General features: G+C 35.5%; 1 protein-coding gene across 14 annotated transcripts in view; it reads right to left on the reverse strand.

The window, feature by feature from the left end:
• The window catches only part of RIMS2 (regulating synaptic membrane exocytosis 2), a 393,792-nt gene that overhangs the window by 353,060 nt on the left and 23,503 nt on the right, over positions 1 to 17,229 (reverse strand). For all 14 annotated transcript variants that reach the window (XM_017730312.1, XM_017730317.1, XM_017730311.1 and 11 more), the window contains 2 exons: positions 15,267 to 15,477; positions 7,899 to 7,910 (listed from right to left, as the gene is read on the reverse strand). In XM_017730312.1, coding sequence (XP_017585801.1) covers positions 7,899 to 7,910; positions 15,267 to 15,455 — 201 coding nt within the window. In that variant the 5' untranslated portion in view covers positions 15,456 to 15,477. The remainder of the gene's footprint in view (positions 1 to 7,898; positions 7,911 to 15,266; positions 15,478 to 17,229) is intronic.

Here is a 17,229-nt window from a genome sequence, read left to right on the forward strand (position 1 = left end):
CTTCACAACTACAGAGTAAAACAAATTTGTTAAAAAATATATAATCATCATGGTGTTATAATCTAAAAATTAACTAATATTGAATGCAAAGACACTAGGCAATTGCACACATTGGGAGAAATGGGCGTTTGAACCCTATCTTCAATGTAGAGGTTAAACTAGTCTAATCTCTTAGAAAGGTACCATACTTTGCCTACCTAAAACTGTAAGAAATACAAATTGTTAACAGCAATAAAGATCATCTTTCATAATCACATGACCAAGTATCTGAGAGCAAGAACACCTTAATTAAACAGGTCATGACTCTGAAGTTGTGTAGCAATTACACTGAAACTGAAAGATGAACAGGTTAAATGAACGCTAGTGATTAACACTGACCAACTTTAAACATTTAAAGATAAATGGGAGGTACATGTATACACAGTAAAAAAAAAATTAGTCAGATACCCACTTAAATTAATAAAGATACATCTGGATTCTCTCAGTATTAAAACATTGTATGGATTTATTTTGTGAAAGCATATTATCCCCAATATCAAACAGAAATCCTTTTACTTTATGTATTTTGTTTACAAACCATTGTTATTTTATTTCTTGCAGATCTAATGCTAAAAAGGGCTTGTGAACAACATGAAACTAATCCTCAAAAAGCCACAAACAGTAACACACATAAATTGACTGAAATTGAATTAGCTACCTGAAATCCAAGCTTTTCCATAGATCTTCTTGATGCTGAATGAAGGCATCTTTATAATAATTCGAACCAAGGAAATTTTAATTTTTGAATACCCTGTTTATGGTTCATAGGTGACATCTTGTTTAAACACAGGATTTTTTACATTTATTTAAATTTTTCCTTGAATGCACTGAAGTTCAACATCTGCTAAAACTGTCTGCATAAGTGCACTCATACTAAGCTGAATGACTGCCTTGCCTGTGCATACAATATTTTGTATATGAACAGATGCTGGCCATGCGAATTCCTTTTTTCACACAGCAGATTTAAACAGCGAACAGATATGAACCCAGATGCAAGGCCTTTTTCATTTAATTCCCCAACCTACCACTAAACTGTTCCTTGAAGACACTAGCTAAATAAAGCTCTACGTAAACATTCAAGGGGAAGCAAACACATTGGGAGGTTTGCCGCTTTACCCTATTCCTAGCAATGTCTTCATTATTTATATATATAGGCACTGGTTTCCAGCCACTGACGCTAAATCTAGATAATTAAACATTTATACCATCCCCTGCTGTGCCATAATGTCTAACTGTGTCCAAAGAGTCCTAGGTGTGCTGTTACACACCTGAGACTGAAATGAGGAATTTGCTGAGCTACCTTTGATAAAGGTCTACACCTGGAACTTAATAGCACATGGTAATGTTTCTGAATATTGCAACAGGTGGCAAATAAAACTTACTGCTCAAGAACTGTTTCATCTTCTGGTTCCAGAATTGCTATTTGTAATTGCTCTTGCTCTATTAATTTGAACAAAAGTGAAAATTTTTTGATGTGCTATAGTTTTTATTGTTATAGCAATGTTTCCATACGTGTTTTAAGACAAGATTATTTTAGGAGAGCTTGCAGAAGAATTTCAATAGAAAATTAATCTATTTTGAACAATTTGAAGTTAAAAGATAAATTTCTAGTGCTAGAAGGATGGGAAAAATAGCTAGCAAAACAAAACCTGGTCACTCTAATTTCACCAGACTCTCTAAATCACCTCTAGTGCTTTTCAGAAATTCAGTATCATCTAAAACCAAACCAGCTACCTCTAATTTCTGTACAGTAAAATTACACCACCATAGTGTACATGTAAAGGACAAGGTTTATTGGAACAACTAGTGTTTTTTACACTGACTGTTGTGGGTGAAAAAAATTATACAAGTTTTTGGGCATATAAACCCTTGCTCATCTAATACAGAAGTACAAATACGACTGTAAAAAGAATTTCAGACTCACTTTCATCGTCAGTTTTCTGTACGTTCTTAAGCAAGAAACATATTGGTGTTCTTTAAGCATGGAGCACAGATAACAAAAGTAAAGTCTCCTTACATCAGATTGAAATAGCTAAGACCATTTTGAAGCTACATTATGTCAAGAAGTTGTTTTATTTTTATTTTCCAACTAACTTTTAAGGAGAAGCTGGAAAAGGAGATTGGCAGTTCCTAGGAAGACCTTCCCCCCTTCCTTGAACACTGTGGAGGGTAAGCCATTGATCTGTGCATGAGAAAATAGGCCAATGGGCATTGCAGTGATGAGGGGAAAAAAAAAAAAAAGATGAAATCTCACTCCTTCCCCATATCCCCCAACATCTCCAACACCTCAAAGAAGTTAATGTAAAGTGGGACTATGGACTACAATGCTGTGTAATCTCCCTGTTCTTTGACTGTGATGGCCAACAGACAGTGTATCCTGGAATGACAGTAAGGCCCTAAAAGCTAGCAACACATGGGATCTAATTTAGGGAAAACATTTGTATGCCAATTTAACCATTAACAGGAGATATTTACTATGTATGGTCTTCACCAGATTTCAGGCAAGTTTAAGTCTGTTACTTGCAGGTTTAGAAACCTTTGTATACTGACTACATTCTATCTTGTCACATCATGACAGTCTTGAAAACAGTGAAAATAAAGCTGGGTAACATTTTGAGTGGAGGACGTGACTTGATTGCAGGATAATTTTGACAGGCAAAAGGAGCAACCTAGTATTGAAATATGACAAACCAATTTCAACCAAGATGTTTGTTCACCTTCTGCTACTGGAGGTGCATTCTGTTAGTGATCAAGGAAACAAGAGTGTGGTCTGAACACAGTAAGATAAAGCAGAGCAGCTTAGACAAATGGATATGCGAGAAACAGGATCAGAGAACAGGCTTGGACAAGCGGCCCAAGTGGATGCAGGGAGATCTAAGCTGCCAACTCTCTGAATGACTTTTAGAGATCCCAATCTGAAAGACAATACTCAAGAGCTGAGGAAAATCATTAAGCTTCCCACAGCAAAGAAGTAGCTCAGAAAATGATCCTATAGAATAGCTAGTACAGGAGACTTTTGTCAGAGGTATTCTAAGTATAGGAAATATTCTATAGTTTTTATGAGTCTCCTTCTAAAAAAGAGGTTTTTTCCAAATTTCATTGATCTGCAAATCAACATATTTCTTTGTTAAAATAAACACACAGAGCATACACAGCCCATGAAAATCTTGATGAGACTCTGAGTGTGTTTCTTCATAAGAAACACAAAATCAGCTTGCGTCAAGTGTCAAGAACAGGGTAAGAGTTTCCCCAAACAGATATTTTCCAATAGCAAGAAGGCAGAGGTAGGAGAAGCAACCTACAGATTCTAAAAATATTTGTCACATTTGTGCAATTCCAGATGAGAAGGTTGTTGAGTGCTGTGAAGGTACAGACCTACAACAGCGATGGTTTAGAAACAATAGGGAATTTGGTAGGGCCCAGGACCTGTTCAGAATGGCAGAAGTAAAATGAGAAAAACTTTCCCTCTTTTTTAAAAAGTGAAATTTTCACAAAAGTGACAAAAAACGTTATCATCAACACATCAACATCTCTCCTGACTGGAATAATAATTTTGATTAATTTGGAACATGGTGAACAAAAACACCATGTAGGAAGTTTTAACTATAGTAAGACAAAGGGATGGAGAAAAATGCCCTGTGATAATTGCTTTTTATCTTTTCTACTGTAATTTTATATAAAATTGCTTTAGAAAAAAAGTATTCTATAAGTTCTTAGTGGAGGTTTCAGAATTGATTTTTAAATACAAGCTATTTGTCTGTGTCGTAAGTATTTCAAAATTAATAACATTAGAAAGGTAGAAGGCTTATTTCAAGTGAAGTGCCAAATATTTTATTTACTTGCACAGGAAATAAGGACAGAATAAAAAGCAATTTCCCTTGCATTGCTCTTCAGGTTTATCCTGTACAAAATTATAAACAGTTTTGGTGAAGGCTTTGATCTGTAGCAGTTTAAAACAGATTCCCTAAAAACAAGTTCCTGAATCCATTGAAAGAGACGAATGAACCGAAAAAGTCTCAGAAGCTCTGAAGGCCATGCCACTGCTGATTTCATGTCACTACAAAACTTGTCACTTGAATACAAACACTTAACACATACGAACTGATTTATCTAAACCTTAAATGTCCATAACAAAACACTGTGCTGGAATTTCATCAGTTTTAAAAAGCCAGACAATGACCAGCAAGTGAAGGAACCATGTTTTCTCCTGTCAGCTCTTTCCAAAAACCTATTAGTTGTCTCCAGAGTATGAGTGGTTACTTTAAAGCCATGGTCTCAGAGAAAAGGTACAAAGTCTATCATTTCATTTAAATTCAGGATAACATTCAGTAAAAATTTAAAAATTCTACTACATTTTCATTTCCTACTATTTAAAATGAAGATATATTTTTGCCCAAATGGTATTGCATTTCCTAGTTCCTCATCAATTTAATGACACTTTCCATGATTGTCAGTGATATAGTCACACAGTTTCACTATTCTAGCTAATGGTGTTGCTCATTTCAATAAAGTTATATGATTACGAATATAATTGCCAAAATCTAAGTAAAAGGGAGATGATCCTGTGTATCTTTGGTTTTTTTAATCAACTTCATTTTTATCAGCCTAATTGACTCTGATTTCTCAAAGAAACCTCTACCTCATAGTCACATTTTGACTGAAAAATAGTGACAGAAATACAGGAAATCCTGTAAAATGTACCTTATTTCTTAAGGAAAAAACATCCAGAAGTTGGAAAAAATTCACACTATTTTTCAGTTTTAAAACATCAACTGCTTCCTTCTCAGATACAATCTAACTCTTTCATTCTTAATATACACTATTCCTTTCTGGCACTACTGAGACACTGGGGTCTCAATTTTGTAAAAGTACTTCTTTATATACCTGACTAATGAAGTCCTGACACATTCATGAGTCATTCCCATGTTCTTTGTGGGAAAAGGCACAGTGAGCTGTAGACTCTGAAGCGGTAATGATACCATAGAACCATAGAATGGTTTGGGTTTGAATGGACCTTTAAAGCTCATCTAGTCCAACCCCCCTGCCATGGGCAGGAATATCTTCAATCAGATTGGGTTGCTCAGAACCCCACTCCATCACCTCTCTTGCCAACCTGCTCCAGCATTTTACCTCAGACAAATTAAAAACCTTCTCTCATATCTAATATAAACCAACCCTCCTTCAGCTGAAAACCATATTCTCTTCTTCCTATTGCAGCAGGCCCTGCCAAAAATGTTTGTCCTCATCTTTCTTATAGGACCCCTTTAGGTGCTAGAAGGCTGCTATAAGGTCTCCCCAGAGTCTTCTCTTGGGATTGTTCAGCCTGAAGAATTGTCTCAGTCTTTCCTCATAGGAGAGGTGTTCCATTCCTCTGATCACCTTGGTGGCCACCTCTGGACTCACTTCAAGCTCCTGTGCTGAGGACCCCAGGGCTGGCTGCAGCACTCCAAGTACGGTGTCACAAGTGGAGTAGAAAGACATGTGGTATAAGTTCCCTTCTGTGCATGTTTAATGGTACAACATTCAAACATAGTCAGGATCCTTGTCTAACTCCATTGCGCACCACCATTAATAGCACCAGTAAACTGCTGTATGGTTGTCCCAATTATTCAACTCCATCTGCAGTCCGAGCTTTTCCCTGCAATCTTAATCTTTATCAAAATATGTAACAAGATTTCTAGAGGGGACACACTAAAACATGTTTCTAACTCTTTACAGACCTGATGCTTTGAATATACCTCATTTTCCAAATCCATGTTTTTTAATTGGGTCAACAAACCATCAACAGTCACCAAGTAGCTATAGCTTTATCTAGGAGCATTTTCTATTGAACTTGCCATTCTGTGGTTACAAAATACAGAATAAGCCTCCTAAGAAATATTGGAATTCAGACCTTCTGCACTAACACTAGAAAATGAAGGATAAAAAATAATATTAAGGCTTCACTAGGTATGTTAATCTACTGGTAAATGCTGTACCATACAAAAAAATACTGCTTATATTGAAGTACCTATTTTGATGGTATCTTCATTAATACACCAGGGCTCTTAACCTTACAGTTACTACTAAAATATAAAGAAAACTACCACTGCTGTTCTTTCTTCACAATGTCTGTAGTTGAGAAAAAGCTGACTCAATATATTTGTTGGTTCTTCTGCCTTCATAACTTCTAAATCATCTATTTCAAAATCAGCAGAAATAGACATTACATAAAGCAGCAACTTGAGCCATTGCCCTTATTCATGGAAAAATCTAACTAGTTGACTAGCTAGGGAAATTCCGGTCCCTTCTCTCCTTAACACATGTACACGGTAAAGCTAAATAATAATATAACTTTATTACTGTGGCCTCCTTCACAAGTTTTTTTTAATTTTATTTTCCAGGTGAATTTAGTAATTGACATGGCTCCAACATAGATGGTATCACATACATCAGTTGTTGGACTGACTGTGGGAATAAATACTGTTAGCACACATCAATTACTTGCAAAATGATACAGAAAGGGTACATTCTTCAAGGAGAAAATTGCTCTTTTTTTTCATCTACTTTTTGTAATCGACAGCTACCTCTGTATTCTACTAACTAGTGTTACTTCACAGCTTTTGAACTTTCACAGCCTTTTAACTGTGGAAAAACTGTGATGATGTAGGCCAAAAGAAAGCTGTGTACCCTCTAACAGACTGGGGCACCAGTGTATGGCCCATCTCAAGCGTCACTTGCCCGCTACTAAAGATATATCCTAAATGGTAACAACAGCACATGGCTTAAAACTTGTGTGTGAGGCAAAGTATTTCTGAACCATAGGTGCAAGTTAAATGTGAGCCTTGACACTTCTACCAGTAAGAAAAAATTACATTTTATTATAGAACAAGCCATTCTCTGTATACATTAACTAAAATTATATGAACGCTAAAGAATTTCTTTACTCCATCTCATACAGGAACTTATTTGCCAAGCACTACAGGGCAAATTGCTTTTGCAATTTTAGTTCTTTAGAATACAGCAGAGAGTTTCATGGAAGAACAGCTTTACGCCAGCTCAAGTAGTTTTCTCAATTCTGTTGTTTTAAAACAATTACACTAATTCGGTAAAATATTGAAACATATCCAGGCTTATTCCCAAATTCAGATTTACACTACCATTTCTAAATATTGCTAAAATAAAAGACTAAAATATTTACTCTGCGTGTAATGTTATCAAGACAAACAATGTCAGTGACATGCATAACGTTTAACATTATTTCAACATTATGCTGAATACAATATGTGCACTGTATTTTAGGAAAGCCTACAAACCAGTTTAGAAAATAATTTATATTAGTGGATAACTCTATGACATTGCTGGCATATTCCTAATGTTTAGGATAAATATGTTTTCTTAATATTTACTGGTATCTAATTGTATTGTCATTGAAAATCAGAACCATGCCAAAAAAATTACAACCTAAAATGTTGAGAGAATACATATCAGTGATACAGAGTGGAAAAATCATAATAATCACTTTATGACATTTCTACAATAATACAAATGAATTTTATCAAAGAAACAATATGACACAAATGACATTTAACTTTTTTAAGCTGTGCACATATCATATTGCAAAAGCAAAGGAAAGGCAGGGGCATGCTCACAAAAGCTGCAGAGAGAAAGATCATGCATACTGTTCACAACTCACAGATCATTAGTACGCTATTTGAAAAACAGGTAAGCCTTTTATGCCAAGCATTGCTTTCATTTTAATGACAGTAATTCCCCTTGCCTTCAGTAGGAATTACACCTGTGTAAATGAGAGCAAATGTAGGGCAGGAAGTAAGTCTACCATAAAAGAAAAGAACTTTAAACAGAAAAAAGGCTCTAACCACTTTGTCCTCCTGGAGTTCATATCCACGAAAGCAAGAAAGAAAGGATAGGGGAAAAAAAAAATATACAAGGAAAGAGTCACTTCCATGTTGAAAGCAAGTAGTAGAATTTTTTAGTAAGATAAATAAATAAATATCAAAGGAAGTAATATATATCTTTCTTATTTTCCCTAATGGTGAAGGATATATAGTGAAAAGTAAGTAATTTTAATCATTTTCATAATCCTTTCATGAGTGAAATTGAGACTATCTAATACATTTTAAAAATTGTACAAAAAATGCACAAAAGAAATTATTTTCATAAAAATAATTTGGGAGTCATGTCTGAATTATCTTCACCAAAAAATGGGTCATCTCATCGAAAGGATGCAGCATTTAACTCATACCTTGGACCCCAGTATTGCAAATCATTAGCATTCATCAATGCTTTGCACTTGCAAAGAGTTCAGTGAAATTAAGAATGTTTGATTACTATAGACAAACAGAGGGTATTCAAAAATGGCAAAACAGCATGTTAGCCACTCAGCAGATCTTTAAAATCCTGGAGTTATAAAGGACAAGGAGACAGAGTTTCTCACAAGTGTTCACTGCATGTCATGCCAGGTCTATAACACGTATACTTTCTTTTTCATACCCATCAGTATTAAATACAAACATTCCTATTGGTTATCTTCCTTGAAGAAATTGTCTTTTTAGCTGTCTAAAACTGTAAATGGAATAATACTTCATAAAAAAATATTCAAAATGTTTTCAGTCAAAAATATTCCCCATTTTGGTGAATGAAGAATGATGATTTTTATCTGGTATTTTAATTTCACATGCCAATACAGAGACTAAATCTAGGCACTTGATTAAGCATTGGCTGTGCTGGGAATACAACTGCTTACCAAAAAAGGGTGACAATTAATTTCATAGATTTACTGTTCCGGTACCTGTATGACATGTAACTTTAAAACATGTAACTTATAGAAGGCTTAGGTTCCCTCAATCTTAACGTTACAAACAAACAGGAGAGAATACAACAAAGGCCAACAAGACAGTCAGGCAATAAAACACAATATACAAGGAGAAGCTGAGGAAGATAGCCTTGTTTAGCCTAAAGAAGGATGGGGTAGGGAAGGATGTGGGAAGAGGGGAACTACTTGCCTTCCTTGACTATTTGAAGTTCAGCTATAGGAAACACAAAGACAGAATTTTCTTCAAGATGCACAGGTAATAAACAAAATGCAACAATTAAGGGATTGTACTGCATGTAAGAAAAAAGAAAATCACAAGAGTTGTTAATCATTGAAAGAGGTTGTCCAATGGGGTTAGGGATTCTCTCTCCCAGGAGGTTTTTACAATTCAGTTGAACAAGGTTCTAAAAATCTCATCTGACTTTGAAGTTAATCCTGCATGGAGCAGGAGATTGGTCTAGAAAACCTCCGCAGGTCGGATCTGACCCAATTTATTGTATGATCCTATGTTCAGTGGCAAAAGATTAAAGTATTTTCAAAGATGTTATGGGTTTTAGCAGTATTCTCAGTTACACAACTAGTAAATAGCATGGGAAGCTATGTAAATCACAGGACATCCATGCATTATCACTCTCTGTGCAGAGACATGTTTTTCTGCTCAGTACCAGGTGGTGTCATACTTTCCTAGCATGGTTTCCTGTCCCACTGCAGTAAGAAAAACAGTAGTACTCAGAGACATTTTATATGGAAACATCCAGAGCCTTGATTTCTCATCCTCACCTCTGAAGAAATACACTCTACTATCCAAGAGGATTACAATCCATAAGCATAACTCAAAATCCTGTGATTCATACTTTGATCATAATAGTAACCAAGACTTGATTCACACAATCAACCTATGCCAAATAACATCCAGGATGAAGAACCTCTTTTCAGAAGCAAGCTACCAAATATAAAGATATGTGAAGTTCAAGACAAGCCATCACACTTTACCAAACACCTAAGACTGTCTCCAGCCTCTCAGCTTCCTCCACACACACTGTCTAACATTCTTCAGTTCGTAGCAATACACTGCAAGCAATAATATTACTGATGATATGAAAGACAGCCCAGCCAGGCATTTCAATAGCAAAGACATTAGAGAAATCATTCAACTCAGTTTTCAAAAAACTGATACTAAAAAAGCAACAAATCAGTCTGATTTCAGTGGTATTTGTCCTGCTCCACATGAAAATGCAGGTATATTTTAACAGTGGTTTTAAGGAGAAAGGCCTTATCTCCATGAGTATTCAGACACACAAAAATGTTAGCAAAATTAGTGGAATTCCATCCTATACTCAAAATAAAACTAGAATGAATCAGTATCTATCCCTTATCCTTTTTTAAAAACGTCTGTCACAAGGTCAATCTGGCATCTGACAGCATGAGTCAAAGCTACTCTTCAAGACTGTACATTTCTCACCTTTATTGCCTAAAATTATGAGTCTGGGTAAAATTGTGAGTTGTTCACTGTATCAGGATCAGAATAACCTCTAAGGTTTATGAAAGCTTTAAAGTAGTAAGAGTTCAAACATGTAGCCTCTGTTGAAATTGAGACCATCACTTGCTGTTTATTGAGATCAAAAGAGCTATCAAATGTAAATAGTTTCAAATAAATAAAATTAATAACAGAAATAGTTTGTGCAGTTGTCATTTGAAGGGACTGATCATATCCACATAGCTTGTATTAAAACCACAGAGGGTTTTTGAACAATCAAGAGAATCCAAAGTATCAATACAGAAATGCAGATTCTGAATATCAGTTCTGCTAGGCATTAGTTTGCAAGCAAAGTTTACAGACTTGAAAGGAGCAATATCTCCTGGTTCAAAATGGCAGTTGTGGCAAGGTTTTTACTCTTAGTACTAAATGAAGCAATTTGAAGAAAAGTTTTGCTGAAGGGTTATTCTGGGACAGCACTACTTCTATACTGACCTGGCAGAGGCAGGGTCAGCAGCTTGGCCAGGGCCAGGAGAAGGCACAAAGGGTGGCATGAGGCAGGTCATACTCCCACCTGCAGACCTGTGTCCCACAACAGGCACCCAAGGGGAACCCAAGGACAGGGCCCACGGTCAGCAAAGAATCCAGGTCCCCAGCAAGGTCCATGGTGATGAGGTAGAGCTGAGGCAATCCAGGAAACCAAGCCTACAGATTAGGCTCAGCTCAGGTAGTGGCATGGCTGAGGCAGGGACCAAGCCTGAGCACCCAAGCAGCTCCCAGGCAAAGAACTGGAGCTCCCAAGGGGGCTTATTGCAAACCATCCTCACACATCTCTGTCCCCAAGGCTGATCCCAGGTTACAGCTGCACCACATCAGAGAAGACAAACTCCACTGGGAAAGGAGTGGGGAAAACTACTAAGGACCATGATGTATACTAGCTGAACTGTAGTCCTGGTAAGTTTGGGTATAACTTTCAAAAGAATAAAGAGGTTGATCACCTCAAATACAATGGGGGGGTTTGATCATTTTAAAATGATCATCATTTAGAGATGTCTTAAATGTCATAGATGTTCCTATGGCATTAACATTGTTACAGTATAATCAGGACCAAATTTAAGAGTGGAAGTCTTCAACACACTTGATAATACAAATTCTGTTCTATCCATGGGGATATTGAGATGTGAAATTCATCCTAATGAGAACTTTTACACCTTCCAATTGTGAATTCACAACTTCTGAATAAGAGATTGTCTTTGGAATAATTTACTGCTGACTTTCCTTTTTTGCAGAGATACTTGTTCTCCAGAGAGATGAATACAGTTGCAGGTTATCAGTTTTTACAGGTGTGACGTGGATTAAACTGAAAAGAAAAGCCACACAAATGGTTTAGAGGAATCCTTTCTTCATGTTTACAGTGTTATGAGTCTTTTGTAGAGAAATGCAAAGTCAAAGCACATCTCCTAAAGACCAATTTTTTTGTATACAATAACAAATCAAGGAGTTTATACCAAATCCTAGTGACTTAGAAAACTTGATTGTGACAGACTAAGTCTTCAGTGCTTGCTAATTCTCAACAGAATGAAATGGATTATGCATTAGCACAAGTATGCTACAGTTTTGTGTTGCAACTCCATGCAGATGAACACATTGCAAGTCCTGCAGTTAGAATCATTCAGCAAAAGGAACTTGATTTTTTTTAAAAATCAAACAGCCCCAGGGAAATAATCAGAATGCAAAGCTTTCACTGAACCATGGGAACTGAGAGAAGTTCCCTACTTACACCTTACGTGTTTCCCACGTTGTTGGGTCTTATAAAACAACTGAAAATCTCTCGCTTTTGTTCTTCAAAGACAAAGAAGGAAGGAAGTTTCAGTGGCCCCAAGTGTTAGTAAGTTGCCAAATACCCTGCAAGTAGGTATTCAGCATGCATTAAGTTAACTTTTCAGACAAGCATTTTTTCCTTTCTGTACAAGTGAAAGGTTGGTTTAGTGAACTGGCATTCTGAGGTGCTAAAATTTATATTTGCTGCACACAATGTTGTATCAACCTGGCAGCTGTATTTTTCCAACATTTTAGCATTTAGATTCCTCACCTGCATAAACCTCATTCTGCTGTCTACTGGCTCATTCAATATTCATTCCCCTATATAAATCAGTATATTCTTTAAAGAAAAAGAACAGGAGTATATTTTATATATCAGTGGTACTCTTACTGCTAAGAACGATTACTGCTTGCTCTCACAGGATTTATTATTTCAGTTTTAATCAATCTGAAACTTTTCATAAACATAAAAGATGACTGTTCAAGGTTTTTTACTCCCTTGAAATTTAAGTCCCCATTCTAGCTAAATACTCCATTCACTCAGCTAATAAATTGTACAGAAGCAAAAGTGCCACCATTATAATTTTTATTTGTTTGAGCTAGAAGGAACTCCCACATAATGATAATTTTTGTGCAGCTTGAACTGAATGCTAATGCCTATACATTTCAGGCACTTTAATGAGACTGAAAAAGGAATAAATCATCCAAACATTTTGAGAATCCTAATCTAATGATCTGACAACAGTCAAAACATTTCCACTCCCTGCTCCTACTCATGGCCATGAACCTTGTAAGCAGTAGTCAGCCCTGAGACCTTTGAAAGAAGAGTGTTCTTTGCAATTGTCCATCACCTGAAGTGCATGCTGCTAATACTGGTCTGTACTAAAAAATTTAGTAGCAGAATCTGGCATAAAAGGCAGGAGTTTATCTTGAAACTTGGTATTATGAAGATTTCAAACAGATCCATCAAAGAACATTTCAGACAGTGAAATTGAAATTATCACCTTATATAAGGTCCAAAGCAGACATATATATATAAAATATATATATAATGTGTCAAAAAATGTCTACAAAGACCTAAAAAAGCAAAGTTAAAACAGGAAGTTATTAGAAGTCATCCTTCAAGAAGCTGAAGTAGTATCCAGAAAAGAAAAGATATAAGAATGAATTCTGGTAAATTCTGGTAGACCAAAAGAGTTTTAATAGCATAATCTGTGTAGGCATAAAAGAGATCATAAACAGGAGACTGCCACAGTCTTTCTGAATCAGATATTTTTTATTCATATTCACAGTGATTAGGAAGGTACTTACTCTAGAATATTATTTTATGCAGAATAAACTGGAGCATATACTTTGAACTGATATTTCAGAAAGAGAAGCTATAAAGTGAGTCAACAAAAAAAAAATAAAAATTTTTTTAATGAGATGATAGTGTAAAGCATCTCCAGTCTAAAATAATTATTAACTGTGATACAGTCTCATTGATAAGAAGTATAAAAGTTGGCAAAAATACCAAGATATTTTTATGGAGTTTCAACATTATATCAATTGAAGAATAGAAAAGTGAGTCTGACATCCACATTGGACAGATTTTTAGAAACCCAAATGCAGAATAAAATTAGCAAGCAGATTGATAAATTGTGATAAAGTCTGGAAAAGTTAGAATGGCTTTAGTAGCAGGAACACATCTGTTACATGTACTAGAATTCTTTCAAGTAGTCACAGAGAAAGTGAGAAAAAGGGACTTATTCCTACTGCTCATTTGGGATTACAGGCTTTTAAAGAATCTCAGCTGCCACGGAATAGGAATAAATTCATCCAGGAGAAAACTTAATTAATGAAAGGACAAGAAGAAAAAGACAGGAATAAATGGTCAGGGTTTCTTTAAGGAAAGTTATCACCAGCGAAGCCTGACAGGAAATCAGTCTAGAGATACTCGGCTCAGCATATTCATAAACTATCTAGAATAAAAATGAACAAGGTGCAGGAAAGCCTCACACTAAATTAGCAACAGCAGTAGAAAAAATGCCAGCTGAGAAGAGTTGCAGAACAGTCTCAGACTGAATGGAGAAGTGGGCTTACTGAAAGACAGATGTAGATTAGACAGTAAGAAAAGCAGTCTGTGGTGAGCATGGTGAAGCACTGGAACAAATTATCTAAGAGGCTACGGAAGAATCTCATTGGAAATCTGTCAAGAGAAGTCAGACTTATATCTGTCAAGTTCAGATGATGCATGCCAAGGAGAATTTAAACGGTGTATCAGAATGTTTCACTAGGAAATGAAGCATTCTTCCTAATGCTAATTCTTTTCTACAAAAGACTAGCATAATACTTCTTGAATATTGTCACACGTCTTCTACAGGTATCTGTCAGATTCTGAGAAAGATTCTGTGTATCAGATCTGAACATTTTATCTAAAATGTTGAGTAAAATGATCTCAGAAGGGTTTTCTGTGATTACATCAGTTGCGCTGAATTTTTTACTCTATCATTCAGGTTTTTTAAGAAATCAGATTGCTGGTTTACCACTTGTTATACAATAAACACCAGCATATACTAGTTGTAATATATGTTAGTGCATTTAATTATTTTCCAGAAATAGGTTAATATTTGCATGTGTATGCATATATAAATAAGCATAATATGTGTGCATATGTATAAGAGATAATAAATATTTAAAAGCACTGTATTATATTACATGTAATATTCTAACAGTAATTTTACAATAATCTTGTACAGATGAGCCTGGGCAAGCAGAAAAGAAACAAATCCTTGCTCTACTTTGTAACAATTGACATCTCAATATTACCATCACTAGATCACTAGATATACTTCTGTTTCTCAAATAGAGTCTCATCCTCCAATCAAAGAAATGTACTTGCATGAGTCTGTTAGTCAAAAAATGGTATGTATTAACTTAAAAGCCATAATCATAAATTCATATGCAATTGGAAATTACATGAAATGAGGCCAGATCTCTTAGAAGGCCCTGAAGTAGATATTGTCTCCTTAAAGGAAATCTGTTTCAGTAGTTATGTGATTCGGATTCATAAGCAATGCATAAGAGATACTGAGTTTAGGAGAAGCTTGCTGTTAAACTCTCGTAACTCCATACCTTATTTGAGCGCAGAGACACTCTTCCTCCGCAGCGCGCACAGAATTTAGTTTGGCAATATGAACAGTTATGGCCACAGCCATCAGCAAATTTTGTTTTGTGGCAGATGCCACAGGTTGGGGCATCACCCTTCTGCTCCTGGTGCTGCTGTGATTCTTCACCCATCTTCTTCACTTGCTCCTTATACATCTCAAACTGCTGATGTAATTTTCTGCAGAAGAGAAGAGATCATTAGCTGTTGATTTACCTTTGCCCACGAATACTTCACAGTCACTAAACTGCAGTAACTTTTTACAAATCATAGAGAAATACGGTAGTAAAGCAAATATATTTAATTTATGATGCTCCAGAAGTGTTACATTCAAGAATTACCTCTTTTTCATTATAACTAAACTCTAGGAGGAAGCTCAACACTGGTAACATTCAGCTAAGAGTCCAACTGTTACAAAGAGATGTAACTTTGCTTTAGGATGGGACCAGCTGTTTGCTACAAATACAACAGCTGGAAACACGGATAAGTGATCCAAGAGCCCATGGTACTAAATAATAAACTGGCTAAGAGGAGGAAAAAAATCTAATTCATTCTTTAAAGTGTACTTTTACCAAATTCCACCAGACAGATGCAAATATCTTTTCTTGATCTAGCTTATCTTCATTTATCTAAAAATACTGCACAGAATAATGATTCCAAAATGTTCTTTCTGACTTTTCAATCACTGATTTTAAGCCTATAAGTTACCTCATCTTAACAAGTCATTATAAGTCATTTAAGCCATTTGTATCATTGGATAGAACTGTCATCTCATGAAATGTAAAGTAGAAGACTACCTTAGGTGTAAAATCCAGGAAAAATTGCTTAAGATACACACACACACATTTACCATCTATTTCCAGAACTAGAAACACATGCAGTCAGTGGCCATCAGTGTACAAAACTGTGATGAATCTTTCAGTCATGTTAATTCATCCATATTTCTGAGCCTACAATCATCAGATCTCCTTAGATGATAATGAGAAGTGTCTCATTGTGACCAAACCTACAGATGCATTTCATGGTCTATAACGACAATTTTTTTTCTCACAAGCCCTGTTTCTGAAGGTAAATTTTGTCATGGGAAATTTAATTTTCATTGTAAAAAGCCATAATATTTTAGCTTTTGCAGATTCTGAAAAAGATGGGAAGGGTGACATAGCATATCATGAGAGTTTCAAACACATTGAGAAAAAAAAAAAGAACTTTGACTTCTCTCTTTTTTTTTTTTATTCTTGTGATTAAAAGGGGTTTGAGCAGTGATATTTAAATTCCTAGCATGGAATTCAACTTACCTAATTTTTCCAACAGAGATTGTAAAGTTTAGTAAATTAAAAGATATTAATCTAATTTAAACAGATCTTTTTAGTTCCTTGAATAAGCTAATGCAAAACCCAAAAAATTAAGCACTTTTTATGAAACATTAAAAAGGTAACATAAGACAAAAAATAAAATTTCAAAAGGCATTTATTTTTCCTTAGAATTATTCTTCTTGAGAATCTTGAGATTAAGTTAATAAAAAACACACATGAATCATAAGATAGAGCAAAAAATAACCTCCTAGAAAACAACTAAATCCAGGAGACAAACTTCCTGAAGCATAAATAAATCCTTTATATAGATCACATATAAATCAATGATACAAAGCTACTTCATCAGAATTTTCAGAGGCACCTACCAAAACAAAAATTCCATGAGTCAGTTAAAAATTAAACTGTTATTTACTGTGTATATTCACATTTATGGCAAGAATTGTTGGGATTTACTTTGTTTTTCAGGAAAACTCTGCTAAGAATGTACTTTACATTACACCACAGAGGAACTGTAGGAACAAGCAGGCAGCTCCCTCTCTCCACCAGGCAAGACAGAAGGCTGGAGTCATCCCTCTCCTCTGTACTGACCTGTTGCCTGAGCTCTCAGCTCCCACTCACA

Source organism: Corvus brachyrhynchos, unplaced genomic scaffold, assembly GCF_000691975.1.
Source record: "Corvus brachyrhynchos isolate BGI_N302 unplaced genomic scaffold, ASM69197v1 scaffold302, whole genome shotgun sequence".
Classification (NCBI taxonomy): Eukaryota; Metazoa; Chordata; class Aves; order Passeriformes; family Corvidae; genus Corvus; species Corvus brachyrhynchos.